Source organism: Megalops cyprinoides, chromosome 21 (genome assembly GCF_013368585.1).
Source record: "Megalops cyprinoides isolate fMegCyp1 chromosome 21, fMegCyp1.pri, whole genome shotgun sequence".
NCBI classification, from domain to species: domain Eukaryota; kingdom Metazoa; phylum Chordata; class Actinopteri; order Elopiformes; family Megalopidae; genus Megalops; species Megalops cyprinoides.
This window is the reverse complement of record NC_050603.1, coordinates 15,796,064-15,817,312: the sequence shown is the minus strand read 5'-3', so window position 1 is coordinate 15,817,312 and position 21,249 is coordinate 15,796,064. Positions and strand designations below refer to the sequence as shown.

The 21,249-nt window shown below is 40.7% G+C and overlaps 2 protein-coding genes across 2 annotated transcripts in view; one reads left to right on the top strand and one right to left on the bottom strand.

Annotated features, from left to right (window-relative positions):
* The first annotated feature begins 606 nt into the window (after positions 1–606).
* On the top strand, positions 607–2,045 carry c21h5orf49 (chromosome 21 C5orf49 homolog). The gene is made up of 3 exons (XM_036555074.1): positions 607–723; positions 1,160–1,276; positions 1,866–2,045. Exons 1-3 carry the CDS (start codon positions 607–609, stop codon positions 2,043–2,045), a joined length of 414 nt encoding a protein of 137 aa, XP_036410967.1.
* Positions 2,046–2,916: 871 nt separating this feature from the next.
* adcy2b (adenylate cyclase 2b (brain)) overlaps positions 2,917–21,249 on the bottom strand; it is a 62,022-nt gene continuing 43,689 nt past the window's right edge. Inside the window, exons 16-25 of the mRNA XM_036555364.1 lie at positions 20,351–20,488; positions 18,436–18,549; positions 15,616–15,800; positions 13,380–13,464; positions 10,506–10,664; positions 9,807–9,953; positions 5,035–5,142; positions 4,610–4,724; positions 4,134–4,258; positions 2,917–3,569 (exon numbers count right to left, since the gene is read on the bottom strand). Of these exons, the coding sequence (XP_036411257.1) occupies positions 3,417–3,569; positions 4,134–4,258; positions 4,610–4,724; positions 5,035–5,142; positions 9,807–9,953; positions 10,506–10,664; positions 13,380–13,464; positions 15,616–15,800; positions 18,436–18,549; positions 20,351–20,488 (1,329 nt within the window). The 3' untranslated portion in view covers positions 2,917–3,416. The remainder of the gene's footprint in view (positions 3,570–4,133; positions 4,259–4,609; positions 4,725–5,034; positions 5,143–9,806; positions 9,954–10,505; positions 10,665–13,379; positions 13,465–15,615; positions 15,801–18,435; positions 18,550–20,350; positions 20,489–21,249) is intronic.

Below are 21,249 nucleotides of genomic sequence, written 5' to 3'. Positions count from 1 at the left end.
CAACAGCAATACTAATAATAATAATAATAATAATAATAATAATAATATCATCATCATCATCATCATTATCATTTTAGGCTGCAACTTAATATACATTACATTTAAACATGGAAAAACGTCACTGGTGGTATTTACTTAGATAATCATAATTAGAATTGTCACTGCAAAAAAAGTGACCTTATCCACATTGTTGGACTCTACATATTGACCAAGTGGCCAAAGTAGATACATCAGTAGCTATATGAAACCATTCCATTAAACATTCCGAAACGTTAGTCCACTTCAGAAAGTTTAATTCTCGGCCAATTCGTTCTAAGTAATACTTAATAACATGTGTTTGTCAAGTGCACGATAATGTCTCCATTCAAAAGCATAGACTTGATTTATGAAGATGAAACACTAACCCGGATATCATGTTTGTTTTTCTGACATGGACCAGCTTCTCCAACAGGTTTGACATGTTCCGCTGCTGCTGTCGGGGTGCGTTGTATCTTAGCAACTAAACACACGCGTGTGGGGCGAGCGCAACACAAAAAATCTAACGGTGGTTACATGTGCTTTCTGAGGTTATCTAGCTATCAAGCAGATTGAATCAAAAATTAGATAATGGAAATAACTTCCCAGGTTACAACAAAGCCTATCTCCACACTGTCCGCTTTCAGCTGCATTCCATCAAGAAGGACTGATTCAAAGGAGCTGACATACTTCAACAGCGAGTCCAAGGTAATGAGCAATTAGCCGGGTAGCAACTTGAAATACACTTGACAAGAAAACCAACCTACCGTTACTACTACTGCTACAACTGCTGCTGTTGCTACTTATATTTATACGACAGATTAGATTTATAATGACCATACGTTGGTTATTTTTTAAAAAGTTAGGTTAGTTAAACGTGCAAAAGTGCATCATGTCTTCTCCCTATTGCGTGAAACAGTCTAGCTTCCAAGCTGTATCTGTCAAAAACAGATCTATACAGAAAACACTTTGGAAAGTACCTCTGTCAGTTTCTTGATGAAAACACCTCTCAAGCCCTCTGGCTTGTCTGCAAAGGTTCGCAGCTCTTAAGGAAATTTGATGGGAAAACATGTTGCACAAACTGCTGGATCAATATTGGACTGTACTTGTATGAGTCAAGGTAATGTCACATTATTAATTGAAGGCTCAGAAGATCTTCATGTACGACAGCTTATACCGGCAGACTGAGGGATACAATAATAAGCTGCCCAGAGATGACAGAGAGCATGCCAATGGCAGGGGATTGGATATCCACAGCGAGGTAGTGTTTCTGTATCTGACCTGGCTGCTCCCTACACAATCTTTTAATGCATTTTTTTATTCCTCACACTTATATTGCCATTTAAGGCAAGAAGGTCCTCTGGTCATTTGCTGATATGAAGCATGTTATTATTATAGTGTTGAAAATGTTAATGCTGCAGCTTCTAAACAGTACATTTTTTTATCCAACTCTGATTCTTGGAAGATGGGATAGTGCCATTCAATGAAAAGTGAAATCGTGAATTATTCTCAGCATTTCCTTCTACCAGCTTCCAAAGGGCCTGGTCTGTGGTGTAGTGGTTATTTTTTTCACATGTTGTAACATCACGTTAAAGTAACCGCTCAGCTCGGGATCAAACCAAACCCATATTTGGATTACACATAGATGCCGAATTGTATGCATCATCTGCTGTAGAATATAGTCTGCAAAGCAAAAGAAATGAACACATTCTCATTTGATCAATGTTAACAACTAGGGTGTAAATGCAATGTATTGTACTGTTTTTAAATCAAAGGTGGGGGTGACAGGTATTGAGAGGCACTAGCCTCAGATGCCATACTCTTGAGACAGCTGGTTGTCTCTTTTTCAGGAGCTATCCAGACCCGTTCCGGTTTTGTCCTCTTCGGAATATGGGAGGCGTCCACCTCCATTGATATACAAACCAAGCCGCCAGTTTGTACGTGTAGCACACATCAGAACAGAATTCTTCAGGAAGAATGGAATTACACAGACTGTCGAGGAGGGGTACGGGTCTGTCGTTCCCGTCTGAGATGCTTTTTTTCCTGATTGGAAAGTTATGTAGATAGCCTACAAGTTGTGATGATGTGTGCAAGCACAAAAGCTTGACTTGTTTCCCTGGATACTGTCATAACTATCATGTAAACTTACAGCAGTTACTAACGATAAACAAACACATTGTCGTCAGCATTAGAAAAATAAAGGTTTTATCACCAAGTGCATATTTCATTTTTTTGCTTGGAATATTCAGCGATAATTTCGGCTGTGTCTGTTTTGTTTGTGCATTGGAATATTGTCCTTTTCTTATTTATTTATTTGCAATAATATGTTTGCTGGCTTGTTTTGCCAAGTGCAATCATTTATTACACACTTGATTGGAACAAGGGTAATGTGTTCATTTTCATGCACAAGGCATTTCCTCTCATTCTGCAGTTATTGACATTTACATTTACATTTACATTTATTTATTTAGCAGACGCTTTTATCCAAAGCGACTTACTAAAGTGCATACAGCAAGTATAGCGACAGTACGGGGACAGGATGTGTACAGTTCCACAATGAGACAGTTCTCAGCTGAGAGCAGCGTCTGTTTGAGGACACAGTACTATTAGAGTACTATTATTGACAAACAGCTACAAGGTAAAAAAAAAATTGACACGACTGTTTGTGTGCCTTATTTCGTCTTACAGGTTAATCAAGGAAACACATAACACCTTTGACTACTCAGCATTACACAGCATTTTAATAAGGCAATGCCTTAATGAAGAGAGAGGGACACATTCTATTATTAATGTTATTTAGATTTATTTAATTGCTTCAGGTTTTTTACATTTTTTTTCCATAAAGATATGCCAGACAATGTTTATTAAAAAGAAAATGAGCAATTAAATACACCTGTGGAAATGAATTAATGAGTGTCCTTCTCCGTGAATTCTTATTCTGAGACTTTTGTATTGCTTGTTTTTCAGATTAAGATTTGAATTTCAATCCCATTCAAAATCATACATGGCATGGTAAATCCTTTCAAAAGCCAATCAACTTTTGGCTTCAAAACACAAAACAAGAAGGCAACGTAGGTCATATGTACAAACTTTTAATGAATAAGTTTTACAAAACAATGCCAGTAAAACATCAAAACACTTTTTTGTTTATTTTTTTTTCTTACAAAACTGCCCCTAATGTACTTAAAATACCTGTGCTGCACACAACCCAGTTCATAAGATGGAGACACGGCACCACTTGTAACTTGCACTGTAAATAAATCCATCCAAGATCTCGATCATCTACGGACAAGGTGGAGCTATTTACAGATGTATTCTGTGGTTCGGATGAGATGGCCCCGTGACGTCTTTGCCGCGGTCAAGTGGTTAGCCAGTCGCGGTCCCGATTTTGTGCTCGATGTTCAAGGCATTACATTCCCTTGCGAGAGAGACCTGGTCATCTCTGTGTGCACAAAGAAGGTTTTCAGCTCTCCTTTCCCCTTGACGTTGATAATTCCTCTGCAAGAGCACATGTACCCCAGGGTCTGGAGGATGCGACTCGTCTCCTCGGTGACCTGAAAGCGAGGGGGAACGCGGGACTGTTAGGGCCATAATAAATCCTGTCTGCTTTAAAGTGTCTCTCCCACACTCCTGCTAAGGGTTCTTATCAAATAAGGGACACTGTATTGGATGAAGGCTAGACAGCCTGAAAGCGGAGCCAGACTGTATCTATTTTACAGCTGCCTCAAATGTCAGGATGAGGCAGAGACATGTTGAAAGATAATTCACTTAGATGTCATCCACATCTGGGTGAAAGACACCTTGGTGAATTGGGAGCAATGTTTCTTATGTTTGTGACAGTGACATCTTTATAACATACTAGCTGCTGTTGTAGGTCTAAAAAAGAAAAACATGCAAATAAAATAGACTGAGGTTGCCCTTTTCAGATAAGTCAAGACGTTAGGTAACCTTTCTAGCCAGCAACAGTCAGTTTGCCAAACCAAGGCAAGGGCAAATATTTAAAAACTCATTCAATTCAATCGGAAGTCAACCTCATCTAACTTTACAGCCATAGTGTTGTGAAAAAATGGAGTATCAAGATGCTCTCTCTCTATTGCAAAATCTCCATTGGAGATTACCTGTATTTTACCCAGAACCCCAGTGCTGTCCATCCTGCTGGCTACATTCACCGTGTTTCCCCAGATGTCATACTGAGGCTTCTGGGCACCAATCACCCCGGCAATCACAGGTCCATGATTGATACCTAAATGGCAGAAACAGGCAGGTGCATCAGTTAAGGACCAGCCTTCACAGTTATTCACCTCATTTCAAAAATGGCGGTAATCAGGCAGCGCAGCAAAGCTATTAGGATTCGGCCTGTGTCAGTGGTGTGTGTTGCATATGGCTGATAGCCAATTGGAATGTATCGCTCCACTGGCTGGCAAGAATTTACTGGTTCAGTTGGTTTAGTGCCTTCCTGAGACCCCACTAACCTAACTTATGTCTGAGTGCAGATATGGTACTCAGAGATATCACATTTTGAGGCTCCTTTACAGAGTGTGCCACCAGGTATCTCAGCCTTGCACACTTCATTTTACTTGTCAAATGTACTCACCGACTCTTAGTTTGAAGTCATTGAAGGAATGTTTATTGATGACATCGAGTTTTCCCACCAGTGCGAAGGCAAACTCTACCATCGTGCCAATGTGCATGTACTGTCTGTCATGTTCCTGCAAATAAAAACAATTCATTCGCTCTAGAGACACGATCACTTAAGGTAAAATTGAAATGTTACTTGTATAAAGATGTTAATTGTAATCTGAGCCGAAAAGATATTTTGGTACAATTTTTTTAAATATAAATTCATACATTTTCTAGTTTTCTTTTATTAGTAGCTGATTAATAACAATAATAATAATAATGTAACTGAACAGGTTTACCACTGATATTGTATTTTGCAGACCAGTGCCATTTTAATCTGTAAGTCAGTGCCACTGTGTGTTTGTTATGTAAAAGGCAGATGCAGATTTACGTTGTTACCTGTGTGTACTCTGGCCCCGGTGTTGCATTCAGGCCTGTGGCAGCCATATAGGTGCTGCCTATGGTCTTGATCTTTTCCACCCCGCTGAACTTGGGCTTGGACAGTAGCTGTCAAAGTGCCAGTTGTGTGGTAAGTTGACATGCAATAACCAATCTCATGCTAACACATCATCACCCACTGATTACTCATTTAAATACATTAACTGTATTTAATTAACAGTTTTTGATTAGCAGATGTCTGTTGATTTGATTGAATTCCTCCTTTGCAATTGAACTGATAAGGATTCACTACACAAGACAAAATTACACAGTAAACTTTTATTTAAAGAGGGGCACAGTATTGAGAACTGCTACTTAAGAGAAAAAGAACAGAAAAAGCACAAATAGTTACAATATTATGAGTTATGAGTTAGCTTTAGATTACTCAAATTTAAATGATAAATAATGTAATGCAAGCATATATTTACATCTTTTCTTCTATTTCAGTTTCACAAGATAATGTTTTCCCTCTGACAGCCATTTGGAAAGGAGAATTCTGAAAGGTTAACCTCTACTCAACAAGAAAATCCCACAGACATAAAGTAAAAGTGTGCCCTCTTGCCCCTGCTGTAGAGATTTCTGAATTTCCCAAGGTGACAGGACAGCTTTCTTGTCACTACGCGACATGGAGGCCTCAGACCCATCCTGAGTCTGGAACGCCTAAATTGATATTTGAAGCACCTGCCTTTTCACACACTCAAGGGCAGATATCTCTTTCCATTCATCAGAGAAGGTGATTGATTCATGACTGTACACCTGTATGATTGAAAACTGGAAGCCCCTGCTTTTTAAGGCAGAGCTTACAAATATGCGGTTCTCTTTTTCTGTGCTGGCCTTGGCTCCTCTTGATATCACCAAGTGTACAGATGCTGCCTTGGCAACACTCCAATGTCGTGGCATTCGGGTGGCAAATTGCCTCAAGGGTTGACTGATTTGCTTTCCAGCAGAGAGACAAGCCAGGTACGACACAACTGCGGTGCTGCAGCACCGAAAAAAAAGTAGGCCAAAACTTGAATGGTCTGTCTGACTGAAGACATATTACCTTCCTGGGCCTCGTTCTAAACTGAAGACCAAAAGCCCTAAAGACCACGTGCATCTGCCTCATGTAGGAAAGAAAAATGGTTTGGCAGGAGAGCGTCTCCTCAAGATGACGTTGACGATGTGGGTGCAATGCCAGGCATTGCTGCATGCTGGGCCTAACTACACACTCACCCTATGCAGCCCAGCAAGTCTGGCCTCATAAAGTTACACAAAAACCCCTAGCCACAGCATTTGCTAAAACATGCGATTGTTGCTAGCATGTAATATGAATCTCCACGGTAGGGGTGAAATATTCTCCTTTGCACGCTGGAGTGCACTGGACTCCTCTGTGACATGCTTACAATGTCTCTGTGAGCCATTTATCATGAGCAATTCATCCTCTGTCTTGAGGGATTGTCCCAGCCTGGAGGAGCCTTGTTTTAGCTGAGGGAAAGAAGACAGATTTGCCTCTTCCATGGATGTGCAATGACCCTAATAGCTGTCGATACAAGGTATGCACAGGCTACTGGGATGGATGCTTTTGTGCACCCTGACCCTGGGAGTCCTGTGTCTCTTTTTTCTTCCTACATGGAATCTAAAAATCGTTCACACAGAGCCTCCATTCAAACCTTGCACTGAGGCCTCTCACCATTTTCCCTGCCACTGCATCAGTGAGACACTGGAATCCATGAAACATCTTCACAAACTTCCTCTTTTGAAGTTTGGTGATTGAAATATTATAGTTTCTCTCTCCCCGAATCAGGCTTTTCTAGATTTTCTGTTTTATTCTCTCGCACTGATACCCTTAGTGTTGGAGGGCTTCCATCCACCTCCTCACATATCTCCAGAGGCTGCAAGACTGCATAAATTATGCCCTGACTGAACCTTAGGGTGATACATGACTCGCGCTAGAGGTGTTTGGGTTACAGATCACCTCTCTGTGTGTCATGGAGGCAGTGTTCATAGCTTTTTTCTCTGTCAAAAGAGTGTTTGGTCCATTGGATCCTGGACATATTTTCACTTGCGTCAGTGTGAGCAGGCCTCCTTCCCCAGGAACACCAGAAGCTGCAGCATTCTAGGATATTTTCTGCTCATACTCTGCAGGTGAATGCATCTGCCCCTCAGAGGTGCAGTAAGAAAATATATGGAGGATAAATGAACAGAGACTCAGTGAAGGCCAAGAAGCACTAAGCAAAAAGTGGTATTTGACAGATATGCATATATACAGGTTGTAATGAGTCTGGTATTGTGCCACATCAGATCATATTGTGATCATATTTTAAATGTGATCATATTTCATTGTTGCCATCTGTCCTTGCAAACAAGTACTCAACAAAACAACTTTTCCTCGCTAATTTGTAAGTTTGCCATCTGATAAAAAACCCAGGGCTATGCTGGAAGGTAGCTATTTGTATCCTACCACTTGGCACATACTGTGTTTTGTACCCAGTTGTTTTTTTTTCTGAGATAAATTCTGACCTGAGGGTAGCTCTGCCCTGAAGGCAGAAGGAGTTTGATTGGTTGGCTGATTTCCAAGGGCCCAGGGTCAAAATGGAACAGCAAACAATGTAATGAACCACCTAACTGTGGTAGAACCAGAGCACAATCCCCTTGGGGGCAGTGGAAATGAAAGACTGCACATTTCCCTTTAGGTTGGTGTGAACAGTTTGTGCCAATGTATGCCCACACAATGACAGTATATAGAACCGGTACCCTTATATATGAAGAAGCAGGGGAAAATAACATATATTATTCAGATAAATTGTATAAATTTTCTGCTTTCAACACTCTTTGGGCAGTTATGTTGTTGACTGCATTTTTGCCTCTTCAAGGGCTGGCTTGTGAAAGGTAATGGTCTACATATTGTAGTCATATGGACAGATGTTGGCAAAATCTTTCTACACCAACCTAACAGGAGATATTTGGTCTTTAATGTTTGATCTTTACATGGTCAGATGTATCCCTCGGGCTATTCTCTTTCGCTCCTTGTGCAGATAGGCAGATCATTACATTGTTTGTCACTGTAGGAGTTGGTGTCTTGACCCCACTGGACAGGAGCCCACCAATCAAAATCCTCCTGCCTCCAGGGCAAAGCTTCCCTGAGGTCAAAATGCATCCTGGAAAACACAACTGTATGTATTGTAAGAAATGCCTTACTAGAGGCACATTCCATGTCACCACCTGCACAATCTCTGAATTTTTTGAGGGATTGGAATCCTGAGTTTCATTAATTATTTTTAGAAAGTAAAAATGCCCATAATACCACCTGGAAAACAGACCATTCTAAATTATTGAATTTTTGGCTGAATTTTTGGTTGAAAAAAAAATATACGAAGCAGCTTTTGATCAGAGGCACCTGATTACCAGCAGAGCCTGCATACCCAAGGCAATGATCTCTGGCTCACCTTTTCAATTTTCAATGTAATGCAGAAAAGTGGTAGCAACCCAGGTAGCTAGATAACTAGCTGATTTTCAGATAAAGTGTACTGTCACAAATCCACTTTACAAAATATGAAAAAAATAAGAAGGAAAACGAGTTGACCTAGAGGAACAAGCTCTTAAATTACAGGTCATCAATTTGAAAATGTCAAAATGGATTTACATAGTTAACTAGATACCTATATATCTATTGACAGCTCATTTTGAAAATCATTCTCACAGAAAGAGGTTTATCAATGTAATTTACAGTAGCATATAACCTGACTCTAAGGCAAAAACAATGAAGACACTGTTTCCTGTTGTAGTGTAGCATGTTGCAAAGCACAACTGGAACAGTCACAATAAAGAACTGTTTTCAGTAAACCACACTACACACTACATGTTGGCCAGCTGCATGTAAAGAGAAGAAGTGTTGTCCTATAGCCAGTTACTGCTAACGACAGGGAGCATGCCTCCTGCCTGGATCATGGGGTCAGACTGTCTATGGGCTGTGGCTTCCAATGATATGAGCCAATACAGAGCGAAAGCTGCCAACATACTAGAACATACTCTGACCAAGCACTGCAGCTGCACAGTATAAGGAGCTTTTGGCTATGGTTAAAAATGTGCTAACAAAAGCATATTAACAAGCTCCTTATTGATCAATGACTCCAAAGGGATAATTAAGTGAACTCTAAAAGGAATTTCAATATGTCGTGTTTACAAGCAATTTCGCAGGACCGCAGCCTCGGTGTCATCTCTCTGCAGCTGGTTCAATGAATTCTAATGAGACGGACTCTGGAGGTTGTAAGTCTTGTTTTTTTCTCACTGCGGCTTTGCTCTTGGCTAATTTTCCAGACTGGTGACCCAGTCTGATGGTGTGCTGACTGTTGGTAACCTTGTTTCTGTGAACAAGAATCAGCTCACCGCTACATGCAGTCACTATGAGACACACAGCGTGCCTCATTTGGTAAAACGAAGAGCACTGGTGAGCAGGCATATGGTGTGATACGTTGTAGGTAAGATCGAATGGCATTGTGGTTTATTTGTCAGGATGCTCCATTCCAATTGGCTACCAGAGACTAGACCTGTATTTTTGTTGCATTGATGACTGTTCATAGATCCAAGGTTACCTCTGAAACCATTTGTTCTATCAAATACAGTTACTTGTTGGTAAATTTGTTAGGTTCATATACAGTATTTTAAAGTGGGATTAAAACAGCCAAATAATAAAAATGAATCGAAATTGGGATAGCAGGTGCCCTATAATAATATACAATAGTGAAAAAACCTACCTCATCAAAATCTGCAATTATCTCATTGAGGAGTCTGAGGCATTCCAAGCCCTCTTTGTTGACATCTGACTCTGTGTAAAACTCCTTGAAGTCTGGAATGGAGGCAAACATGACGCAGACCAGGTCATATGACTGGTGGTATAAATCCTATTGGGAGACAAAAAAAACATCACAGAAACACATCAATGGATGGCATACTAGCAGTGCACACCAATGTACTCCAAGCGTAATGAAAGCATTCTGAAGATTGGGTTACACAGCCGTAACGGCATTGTGCAGGCTGAAATTATACAGCTCATTGAAAAAATGAAATCTTGCTCCAAAATACACCCAGTTAATCAGACAGGACGTAATTTAACTGAACTGTTATGCATATCAACTATCTCATTACATGAATGTTATCCCTCTTTCATGTTTTGGTATATGTTGCAGTTGAATGATTGACTGCGATGCTTAAGTATTGTCATAAGACAACATACTGTATATCAGACTATCATGTGTGGAAATACTCAGATATGAGGTTCATTACATTGTTTTAATCTAAGCCTGGTGTGTGGGGAAAAATGGACAGGTGTTTTAATTACTGCCACACCTTCAAACACATTGCACACATTCACATATGCACACAAAATCTCTCTCTCTCTCTCTCTCTCTCTCTCACACACACACACACACACACACACACACACACACACACACCTCATTCTTCCAGTTGCGGGCCAGGAAGTGTTCCGCAACGTGGGCAGGCAGAACATTCTCTAGCAGAACCCGGTTGAGGTTCTCCATGGTCTCGATCTCCTCACACTCCCTCTTGAACTTGTTTCTCCACAGGAAGTCTAACCTACAGTAATATTCATTCTGTTACAAGAGGACACAGAAGTAAAGAGACAGTAGACATCTGATCACCTTGCTGTGTGAAGTTCAGTAAGAAGACAGAAAGAACAAAGGGTGCCCCTTAACCCCCTCCCCAAACCCGTGAGCACGTACACACACACACACACACACACACACACACACACACACACACACACACACACACATCTATTTGATCCTGTTCCCCTAGGACAGGCAGCAAGCACACATCTGGCACAACTGCACTTTCAGAAATTCTGCAGCATTTTAAAATTCCATTTACAAAAATCTCTGGGAAAAGCGGCCTGAAAATGAATGAATGAATAAATGAATGAATGATAATGTTCCACTTACAACCCAAACTTTTCCCAATTAACTGACACAGGAATGTGTTTCTATTAACTTATGACAAGTCAGTGAAAGAAAATGATATTTTAAAGAAAAGATATTTTATGAAGATATTTTGAGGTGAATTCTAATGAGTATAAATGTCTCTTGTTCCATGCCACACCTCATTAGTCTCACAGCTTTTCATCTTTCATCAATTTTATTCTCTGAACTTTTTAAAAATGTAACAATACCATAGCAAAACTGAGATCGGTTTCTATTATTCTTATCCATAACATGTTTTATTTTTCTGAGAAAAAATGGTAATGTAATGGGTTCAGCGGCTTTTGCTCCAGGAGCAACCTGCATTGACACCACTTTGCATAAATTATACACAAAAAATATTCATGCCCAAAGGCACGGCCGTTGAGATTGAGTTATCTGATGTCTGAGGCCAAACAACACCGGGAGAGTTTGGTATAATGCCTATGGTAAGAAGCCTATCAGGGGCTGAGTAGCTGCTGAGCCTTCTGAATAAACAACTTCATCTCTGGGGATTGCAGATAGCACAGTTCTGACTCGGCTCCGTGGCAAAGTTTGTCCAAGGGAAGGCAAAGTCGTTCATTGACGTAAACGAGCTTTATGTCATTGGGAACTTCACAAGTACCTGACCATGAAGGAAAAAAAAAATTCACCATGGAAAAGGACTTTTGATCCAGAAAAGACATTTGGGAAGCGATTATGATATTTGATTTAAGTTTAGGACGTCAGTAAGTGCAATAATTAGCATGTGTGTTTCTGTGTTAATGCAATTCCATACTTTTCTTGGATACCAGATATTGATGTACAGAGGTGAATATTTCCCCCCAGGAATAATTCAGATTTTTATTTATACCTCTGTGTATAAAAATACTTTTACATGCATGGCCATACTATGGTGATTATTTGTTTGGGAGATAATCTTATCCAGATCCAGCCTGAATGACAGAGCATTAGTTGAAGCAGGTGCAGATTATTTTACATAAAATAATGTAATGTAAAGTAAGATATTCAAAGAGCAATTTAAACTGTAAGGTTACACCGCTGTCCTCAGTACAGTACAGCTGTCCATGGTAAAATAAATACAGCAGCTGCCCATTTCTGTGGAGCCTTCCTTTCACTCTTTCAGTTCATTATTGGCATCCATCTGTGCTCCGAAATCCATTCATTACTTTCAGATTAAAGGTCTCTTTCAAATCGCAACTACTTTAGGTAACATATGCCACTTCACCTGTTGGAATAACTGTCTAGATTCAAAATTACCAAAGGCCTTGGTAAAAAATAGACGTTTAAATCTCCAAACTGCTCATATGCAAAGGTCAGTTCTAATGTGCCGCAGAAATGTTCTGCATTTTAGCAGCAGTGAGTCCACATGCAAACAAAGGCCTCTTCGTTTTGTGCCCTAAAAAGCTTGAACGCGTCTCAGGATACCGACCGATCACAGAAGAAGGCGTTGTGCTGTCTGAAAGTATGCTAACTGTCTCTCCAGTTACCTTGCAGCGTGCTTTAAAACTGCTGTTTTGATATAAAAATTGTGCTAACTCTACAGAATTTGATGCGGAAAACACTATGCACTAGCTGGGTCAACCCAGATGCTTATTTTGAGCCTCTCAAATGTCCCCAAAACGAAGAACGTCCTCTATAAATCACATAAATGGAGCCTGTAGAGAATTGTGTGTATGACAACTCCTCCAGGTGGGTCACAGATCTGGAGCTTCCAAATGGGCCCTCAGTCTCCAAGGAGATCCATTTCCCACACACATCTGTCTTGAAAAGGGAATGATTGATGATACCTTATGGCAGAGTAATGCAGGTCTTGATGGAATTTTTCCATGACCTTTTTGCCCCCAAATTCTCCCCCAAAATATTATCAGTGGTAAATCTGAAGGGGCTCCTTTTGCATTTTCAGGGAGAAATTTATTTCGTACTCTCAAGTATTTTTTTTTTTTTAAAGCTATCAGGTCCCAATAAAACAGACAATGCAGAAATATGAAAGCTACCCAGTAAATATGAACCTATACAAAGCAAATGCCATTGTAATGGTGAAATAAATTCTCATTGAAGGTGCACTGACAATGGAGAAGACCGAAATACTTATGTTGATGGAAACAGATTTTTCATCACATGAAATGAAATAAGGAAAGGTCATGTTATCATTTATCCACCAAAAGATATATTGGATCATAACATTTTTTTTCTTCATAATTAAAACAGGTGAAGTTTCCTAACTTTATGAGGTCTCAGTTTCTTGAGAAATTGAATGGATTCATTTTGCTTAGTCTTTTGAGTTTTAAATCAAGCCGAATGATGGCTGAGTGACGTCATTCTAGCAACGTTCAGTACATTACATCTCACCTGTCTCGCCAAAACGAGTAGAGTGATGAAGAATATGAAAAGGGAGACAGATCCCATTGTCTTCAGGTCTTTCAGAACTCCTGGCCTGGAATACAGAAGAGAAAGAGTGAGAGAGAAAGGGAGAGAATTACAGGGCTGTGTTCTCGAATGACTGATAGACCGAGCTCCCTCCAGCTGTCAGTCACTTCAGACTGTCACTTCCACTTAATCAAAACTACAGCCGCGCTGTTACCACATTCACACAATGTCAGTCAGGAGACCACAATTAAAACATGAAATCTCCTGACTGCAAAACCACCGAGAATACATACAAAAAAAAAAAAACAAATTTAAATATTGTATTAAGAAACAAAACTAAATGCCCAATATCTTTGAATAGAACCTTAATCAAGTATAAGAATTTTCCAATCTGCAACTACGTATTATTCACCTCAAAACGAAAAATGTTATTGTGTGGGGAAAAAAAGTAAAAAGAATTTGTTTGGAGTTGGTGAACGTAATATATGTAATATTAAAAACATCAAATATTTCCATTTTTATAGCATCTTGCAAACAACTAGGTCCCTCTTATGACCTACCACAGGGTTCTTAGCTAAGAGTTCAGGGACCACCACAGTAACACCTTGCAATATAACTGAGGCTTTATAAACAGCTTAGCCTTAATTTGCTTAATTTGTTTCCGTTGTAGTGCCCAGATGACTTGTGATTGCATTTCTGACCCAGAAAACTATTGCCTTTTTTTGCCTTTGGGACCAGCTTATTTCTGAGGAGCTTAAACCAGTCTGCTCTTGCCGTGGATACAGGAGATGTTTGATGTGACCTTCGGGATCTCTGTTAGGAACCCACAAGCCCCTGCTATGTCAGACAGCAGTCCACCCAGTCTAATGAGACCCAGCCCGGCAGCTGCCGCACGTCAGCCCAAACAATTGCAGAATGAGTATCAGAAGAAATATATCTTGCAGAGGAGGCCCATGAGGGCCTCTGAGTACAGAAGTGGAGGATTCGAAACTTCCAACATACCTATCAATGACAGCACACCCCTGGGGTTTCTAATAATAAGACAAGGGAGTTAAGGGACCAGAGGTACGGACAAAGCAGCAGAGGGGGGTATGGTCCATGAATGCTCACTGGCCTATTAGAGCTCACGCTTACAATGAGAACTGGCTGCTCTGTCAGAACGCTGTCAGAAAAGTTTGTTCAGTGAAACCAGGCAAGATAAGTGCTTTATGCCTTTGTCTGATGCAATATGATTTCCACTGGGTTAAATATTAAAACTGAGTATTAAATCATATTAACAATGCAGTCACATTCCATCATATTCAATGGCGTCTTCTACCCCACCCTCGCTGTTGCTATGTAACTTTTTCATCATGTGATCACCCAGCATTGTGGGGCTCTCTTCTGTCACTGGGGGAGTTCCCATCAATGGCACTGCAGACCAACCCATGATCTCACACCAAATCTGTCCGCTCACGATGCAGGCATAGAAACACGATATGACAATCATGGTTATAATGTATTAATTGTCATGGGCAAGCCTTGGCTTAGAAGACACAAAGGACGGGGTTTGCTGGCCTCCTTCTCCTCCATTGTTCTTTGAAGCTGATGTGATTTGTCTGTTCATACATTCTGGTGGACCCTTGACAGAATAGAATCAAAGTGTTCTATGTAAACTGTAGCAACTGCCAGGGTGATAGGAGAGGGATTAATCTCTTTCTTTGATCTTGTATAATGGGGGGACCCCCAGGGATGGTGTGTAAAGCATAAACACAAACTCACTGAAGTAGCAGCTCTGTATTTGTTCTGCCTTCACCCATGCAGTGGACATAGAGATCTAGAGGATTTACACTTCAGTAAACTAGACTTTATTCAGAACTATTTTATCAGAATAAACTAGACTTTATTCAAAAAATGTCATATTTTGAATGCCAGAGTTCTTACAAGTGAACCAAATATTGAATGCTTCTGAAGGAACCATGACCAGGGAAAAACGAAAGAAGCAGGAGGATCACATAACAAATGGAGTGGGTCTTCACAGTACGGAAACAAGTTCTATATGGAATAGCTCTAACCAGGCTTCCCTCAGAGGGCTATCAGTTTTCCAAAACCGAATCAGAAATCTAAGTAGCCACTGATAAGGAGTCCCATGCATGGATACTACAGTGGGATAAGGTAGTAATGGAACAGCAGGCAAGTGAATAGCAAAATGTGTCTGAGAATAGCCATTGTCTCCCACCTGTCCAGACTCTGGGTTTTGTAGAGGAATGTGCTGTACTCGTCCAGAACAGGGGCGTGTGTCTGGAGGATGATGGTGTTGTAGCCCACCACAGCGGCCAGCATGATCACCATCTTCAGCTCATAGTTGATCCTCAAGAACACTGAGCAGGAGACTAGTCCCAGAATGCAACTGTATATGAAATACTGACAGGATAGCCAGAGACACAGAGAGAGAGCACAAGGCTTTTTAAGAGGCATCTTTAGCAACAGCACAATAGTCAGTAGCTAACCTAACTATTGGCTTGGTGGGCTTCCACTTAGCTCAGAGTCCTTACAGCTCAGACCTGCGTTCAGAGTGGTATTGTTCGCAAACAGTGGAGGAACACAATTGGCTTCCTTCTTCTGGAGTCAAGTTGGTTTTGTCAGCCAGAGTTCCCTTTTCACACTGCTTTGACAACTGGCCAGACACCTATGAGTCACTCATAGGTGACATCAGGGATATGTGCCTATGTGGGACAGTGGGACTTGTAGCGTGAAAAATAGTTGTGGTTGGCTTTGCGTGTATTTCAGTGGATTGCATTTTCTATGCTCCAGTGCTCCAGTGTGCGTGTGAAGGATGTTGCAGTAAAAAAAGCCTAATGTACAACTGGAGTTTCCAAAAGTTAGAAAAATATAAAAAACACACACACAGAAACAAGAAACAACTATCCCTTGACATTTATGTAACTTGACATTATTTCATTTTTGAAATAATCACTAAAGAATTTCAGCTTAAGTATTTAGTTGGACATTGCATGCATACGCCAAGTAAATTCTTTACAAGTGGCAGATTTAGAAAAGGCTGGAATGTCAAACCAGTCACTTTTTTTAAGAATAACTCTTCTACAAACGCTCTGTGTGCTTTGTTTGAAAGCAAGAAGATGCAGTCAATCTAACAAAAAATAGGAACCCTCATATACTGGCATGCTGAAAAGAAAAACCAGTAAAATGGTGTAGACCAGTACATTCCAAAATATGTTTCTTAATATAAACATATTATGAAGTATATTACCATATGCAAATATAAATATTCAGTACATTTGTGGCCACCAAGGTGTTGATTTATTTTCACAACTTGTCTAAATGTCATTCAGCAGCTACCACTACCCCTCCCCCCCAACCCCACCTCCAGAACAGCATTCTGACAGATTTTTACAATAATACATGCAGCATATATCTCGAAAACTAAAATAGCACAAATACAAAATGGCTTTGCTCTTTGTTTTTTCATAAGAAAAAAAAGTCTACTAGGTATTCCTGTCAGGTGTAACAGGTCAAAAGGAAATGTCAGTGCATTGTTTTTTCGAGGAATTTTGTCAGCAAAATGAATATACCTCATTAGCAGGGAGAATTGGTTGACCATTAACAGAGATTTCAATCATAGCTTATATGGATACATTCGAGCAACTGACATTTTGGACTGCATTTTTCCCCTCAAACCACTGACATATCAAAGCCAGAAAACAATGTAATCTAATTTTCTGTTTTATTGTTCCACGCCTTACACTGTGAATGTGTATGAATCTATTAGTCTCTGGTGTAATCTGAAACAATTACATTTTAATTAACTCGGCATGAATAAAGCTGTTTGTTCACATGCTGCCGAATATTCCTCCTGACCGACCATGGTACGGGATGTTCAGCAGACGTGGTTTCCTGTAAGGCTTATACCAGCATTGTCACTATTGTGTAGCTTGAATCAAAGGCTTTCATTTCAGTGCAATCTCCCGTCATCCTTTTTTTTTGTCCTCTTGTGGTGGAAAATGCCACCAAGGAAAAAAGACCACTATATATCACACTATCTGCATGTCTGCAATTTAACACAACAACCAGTAAATACACAGAAACAAGCTTGCTTGTTGCCTCACACAAATGGCAAACATAGAATCAGTACGTACGCTACAAAGAGAATTTTGCACCAAGGTGGTTTTAGATAATACGTGTTGAATGGCAGATGGTGGAGAAGTACAAAAAGGAATACTTAATGCATGCAAAAAATACACCAAGTAACTGGGAACCAGCCTCTGAATAATGCCCATAATGTATTAACAGACTGTAAACTTCACAGGGGTAGAGCGCTCGGCAACAAAATAGCTGCATTTACCTGCACTCCCAGAATACAGTGCATTTTGACTATGCATGTAATGTACAATTTTCCTCAGCGCATAATGTATTTCAACCACGTACAACTCTCCTCAGGCCACCCCAGGCATGTCTGGGATGATCCATAACTTCTTTTCCCCGGTTAGTCATCGTTTTTATGTCTTTTCTTTTTATTTTTTAGACAACATGTGTGAATATTACTTTCCGCAACAGAAGGGAGACATCAGGATATTTTGAAAGAATAATTATTGCAGTTACACAGCAATGGCATGCATTAATAAAACACACAAATATATGCTATATACCCAAGGTATACCAATACACACACACACACGCACGCACACACACATACACACACACACACACACACACATACACATATATAATGTTACTGAATCAAAATAAAATAAAAGTGGCTATTGAGGCGACTGTATTATTGAGAAAAACAAAATTACAAAAAGAAATGAAACGACTGTACTTCTCCTGAAGAGCTTCAGAACAACAGAGGATATGTTTTTCATGCAGCCAGATATCATTTTCTACAAATTGCTCTTGGACCAAAAGGACCGAAATGATCAAACATGCAAGCAGCACTGGGATGTTTCATTTGTTGCAACAAATGACATTACATTACAATGGCAATTTCTTTCTAAACAAATAAATCAAATCAAAGTCAATTCAAGGAATTTTTGCTTACCGGAAGATAGAAATTATTTTTCCCAGTGAAATGCAGGGCTTGGCCATTGTGTTCATACAGTGTTTCATTGGAGGTATTGGAAGCTGCAGAAATCACACTGTCTTCTAAGAAGAACTAAAACCCAGGAACAGACAAAAACAGATGGTGAATCAGCTTATTCAAACAGACTGTAACACAGAAAAGCTTTTCATAAGTGAACATTTTCTCCAATTGTCATGTTAATGAAAACTCCCAACCTTGTCTGAACAATAGATAACACATGATGAACAAATGCAAATCCAATTTATTTAACTATTGAAATGTTATAGTGATAATTTAATCAAATGTAATACAAATTTGCCAAATGAAGTCTTGACAGTGATCACTTTAACAGTCACTTCTTTTATGGAGCAAACTGATGTCAGAATATGCTATTCCACACATAGGTGTGGTTTGGAAGACAAAGCATGGAAATCATACTGGACTGAGCAGCTGGCTTAGAACAGCATATGGCGTTTGGCACGACACGAATTCTCTCGCCTGGCGAGCCAAGATATTATTGGGGTTCAATGAGTCTGACCGACGGTATGAGGAAAACACAAGATCGCAATCTCCAAGATCGATTCGCGTCAAAAGTCTACACCTCGTGGCTGGCACCCTGGACATTATCTCCCTCACCAGAGGGTGAAGTGGGAGGTCAGAGAGAGGAAAGTCACTGCCATCCAATCTGCACCCCCCCCCCCCCCCCCAGCAGCAAAAGCCAAATGAATTAGCTCCCACCACATTGCACTTGAAAAAAATATGAGATGTCAAATTGTTGCACGCTTATTCCCCATTCTCACGCCACAGAACAGCATGTCCCTGTTCAACATCATAAGGGGAATGCAACAAGAAACGCGAGAGATTGTATCCTTATGTGTCTGTTGTCTTTCCGTGACTTTGCTGGCTGTGTAATGGCGGATTCTGCACTGGCTAATGTGAGGAGGCAAGGCACCTTCGGGCTATTTGTGAGAGCTTTTTTTTTCCCCACATCTAAGGAGGCCGTGTCTGACGGGCAGGTCAAGGAAGAGGAGCTCCCCAGCCGCAGACATATCTTTAATTAGGCAGCGAATCCCTTCTCTTTGCCTCTCTGATTCACTCCCAGTCATGTGCTGCTGAATGTTAAGTAGCTCCCAGACGTTTCTGGTGATGAAGCACTGGATAGGTGTCTGATAAAAACAACGGCTAGCGCTGAGACCTGGGGTGGCAGCATCGAAGAATGTACAGGGGGTACTGGACTCTCAGCCTGATGGCAATGAGTTTAAATCCTGGGTAGATCAATTTGACTGTCCTTGCATAACTCTATCTTAACACAGCTTTTTCAAATATCTCACACAATCAGACTTCCTCCAAAAAATGTAAAGTAGATGTTAAAAGAAACTGCCCTAATAAAATATGAGCTAAAAAGCTGTAATCCGGATCAAGGAGAGTAAATTATACCATATTACCAAATGAGGAAATAATGTCATGGTGAAGTGGTCAGATGTGCCAAGCTGCAATTAAATAGGACTGAAAGCTTGAATATAACAAGCATGCTATTAATCACAAGTAGTCTGCCTTTGCAATTAGGTCGACTTCAGAGTTGTGCCGGAGGGCTTTGCAGAAGCTGACAGGACCACCGCAGCCATTGCCGTTGACTTACATGGCCAGGCTCGAGGGTCCTGGCCAGCTTCGTCCATTAATCTGAGGTAATCATGTGACAGCCAACTTGGACTGGAAACAGTCTATTTACCCGGAGACGCATCTCCGTAATGCTGCCAAGCTTGGGGGGGGGGGGGGGGGGGGGGGGGGGCAGCGGGTGCTGTTTGCTAAGGCTTTGTTGGTATCTTCGACTCAGCGGGGGGGTTGAACGCCAACCTCTGGGGTCCGACCGCAAGGCCGCCGAGCCAGCACTTACCATATTGAACACAGCCATTACTAATATGAGTGTGGTGGTTGTCATGGTGAGGGTGAGCCGTGGCCAGGGTTTGTTGGCAATGATTCTGGACGAGCTCAGGACCCAAAGCAGGGAAGTGGAGGCGGATTTGCTGCATTGCTTGGAGGATAAGAGAGAAAGAAGAAATCAGCCATCTTTTTCTAATCGCAGTCTGGCCCTCTATTGTGCCAACCATGGGAGCAGACCTTAGGTGCCCCTAGTCACCTCAGATAATAGTGCCAGATGCACAGTGGTAGAGTTTATCAAATGAAGCCACTACTTGCATCTACACAGTGAAGAGACACCTGGTCAGTTATGAATTCTACAAAATCACCTCGTTCACTTTGACATTTATTTATTTTTGCCATGCATTCTCCTACATTTTTCGAGCAGATTCAAATGCATATCCTTCAATAAAGTTAACTTGAAATATAGAAGTTAGGCTATTACAGTTCTCATATACAGTTATGACATAAAACCCTTATTTTTCTGATCACTAGGTACCTGTACAAATAGTTGACAAATTACATTACATTATTGTCATTTAGCAGATGATCTTATCTAGACCAGCTTACATAGGTTATGGTTTTTTTAATGTTATCCATTTATACAGCTGCATATTCAGTGAGGCAGTTCTTGGCTAAGTACCTTGCCCAAGGGTACAGCAGCAGTGCCCCAGGGAGGAACTCAACCTGCAGCCTTGCGGTCACGAGCCCTGATGCTTAACACTACGTCATGCTGCTGCCCTTGCTCTTCCTTCATACGACTTCTCCCCACACTGCTGCCCCAAATATATCTATTCACTTGCAAGACACAAGTCCTGTCCATGAAAGAGCTCAGGTGAAGGCAGGTGCTTATAAATATTCATCAGGAGGCAAGCC

What these genes read in the sequence shown, in the direction of transcription:
- c21h5orf49 (XM_036555074.1), top strand. Translation starts at nt 607, where the DNA reads ATGGAAATAACTTCCCAGGTTACAACAAAGCCTATCTCCACACTGTCC. An exon ending in ACTTCAACAGCGAGTCCAAG is followed by an intron (nt 724 to 1,159) that starts GTAATGAGCAAT and finishes TATTAATTGAAG; the next exon opens with GCTCAGAAGATCTTCATGTA. An exon ending in GATTGGATATCCACAGCGAG is followed by an intron (nt 1,277 to 1,865) that starts GTAGTGTTTCTG and finishes TCTCTTTTTCAG; the next exon opens with GAGCTATCCAGACCCGTTCC.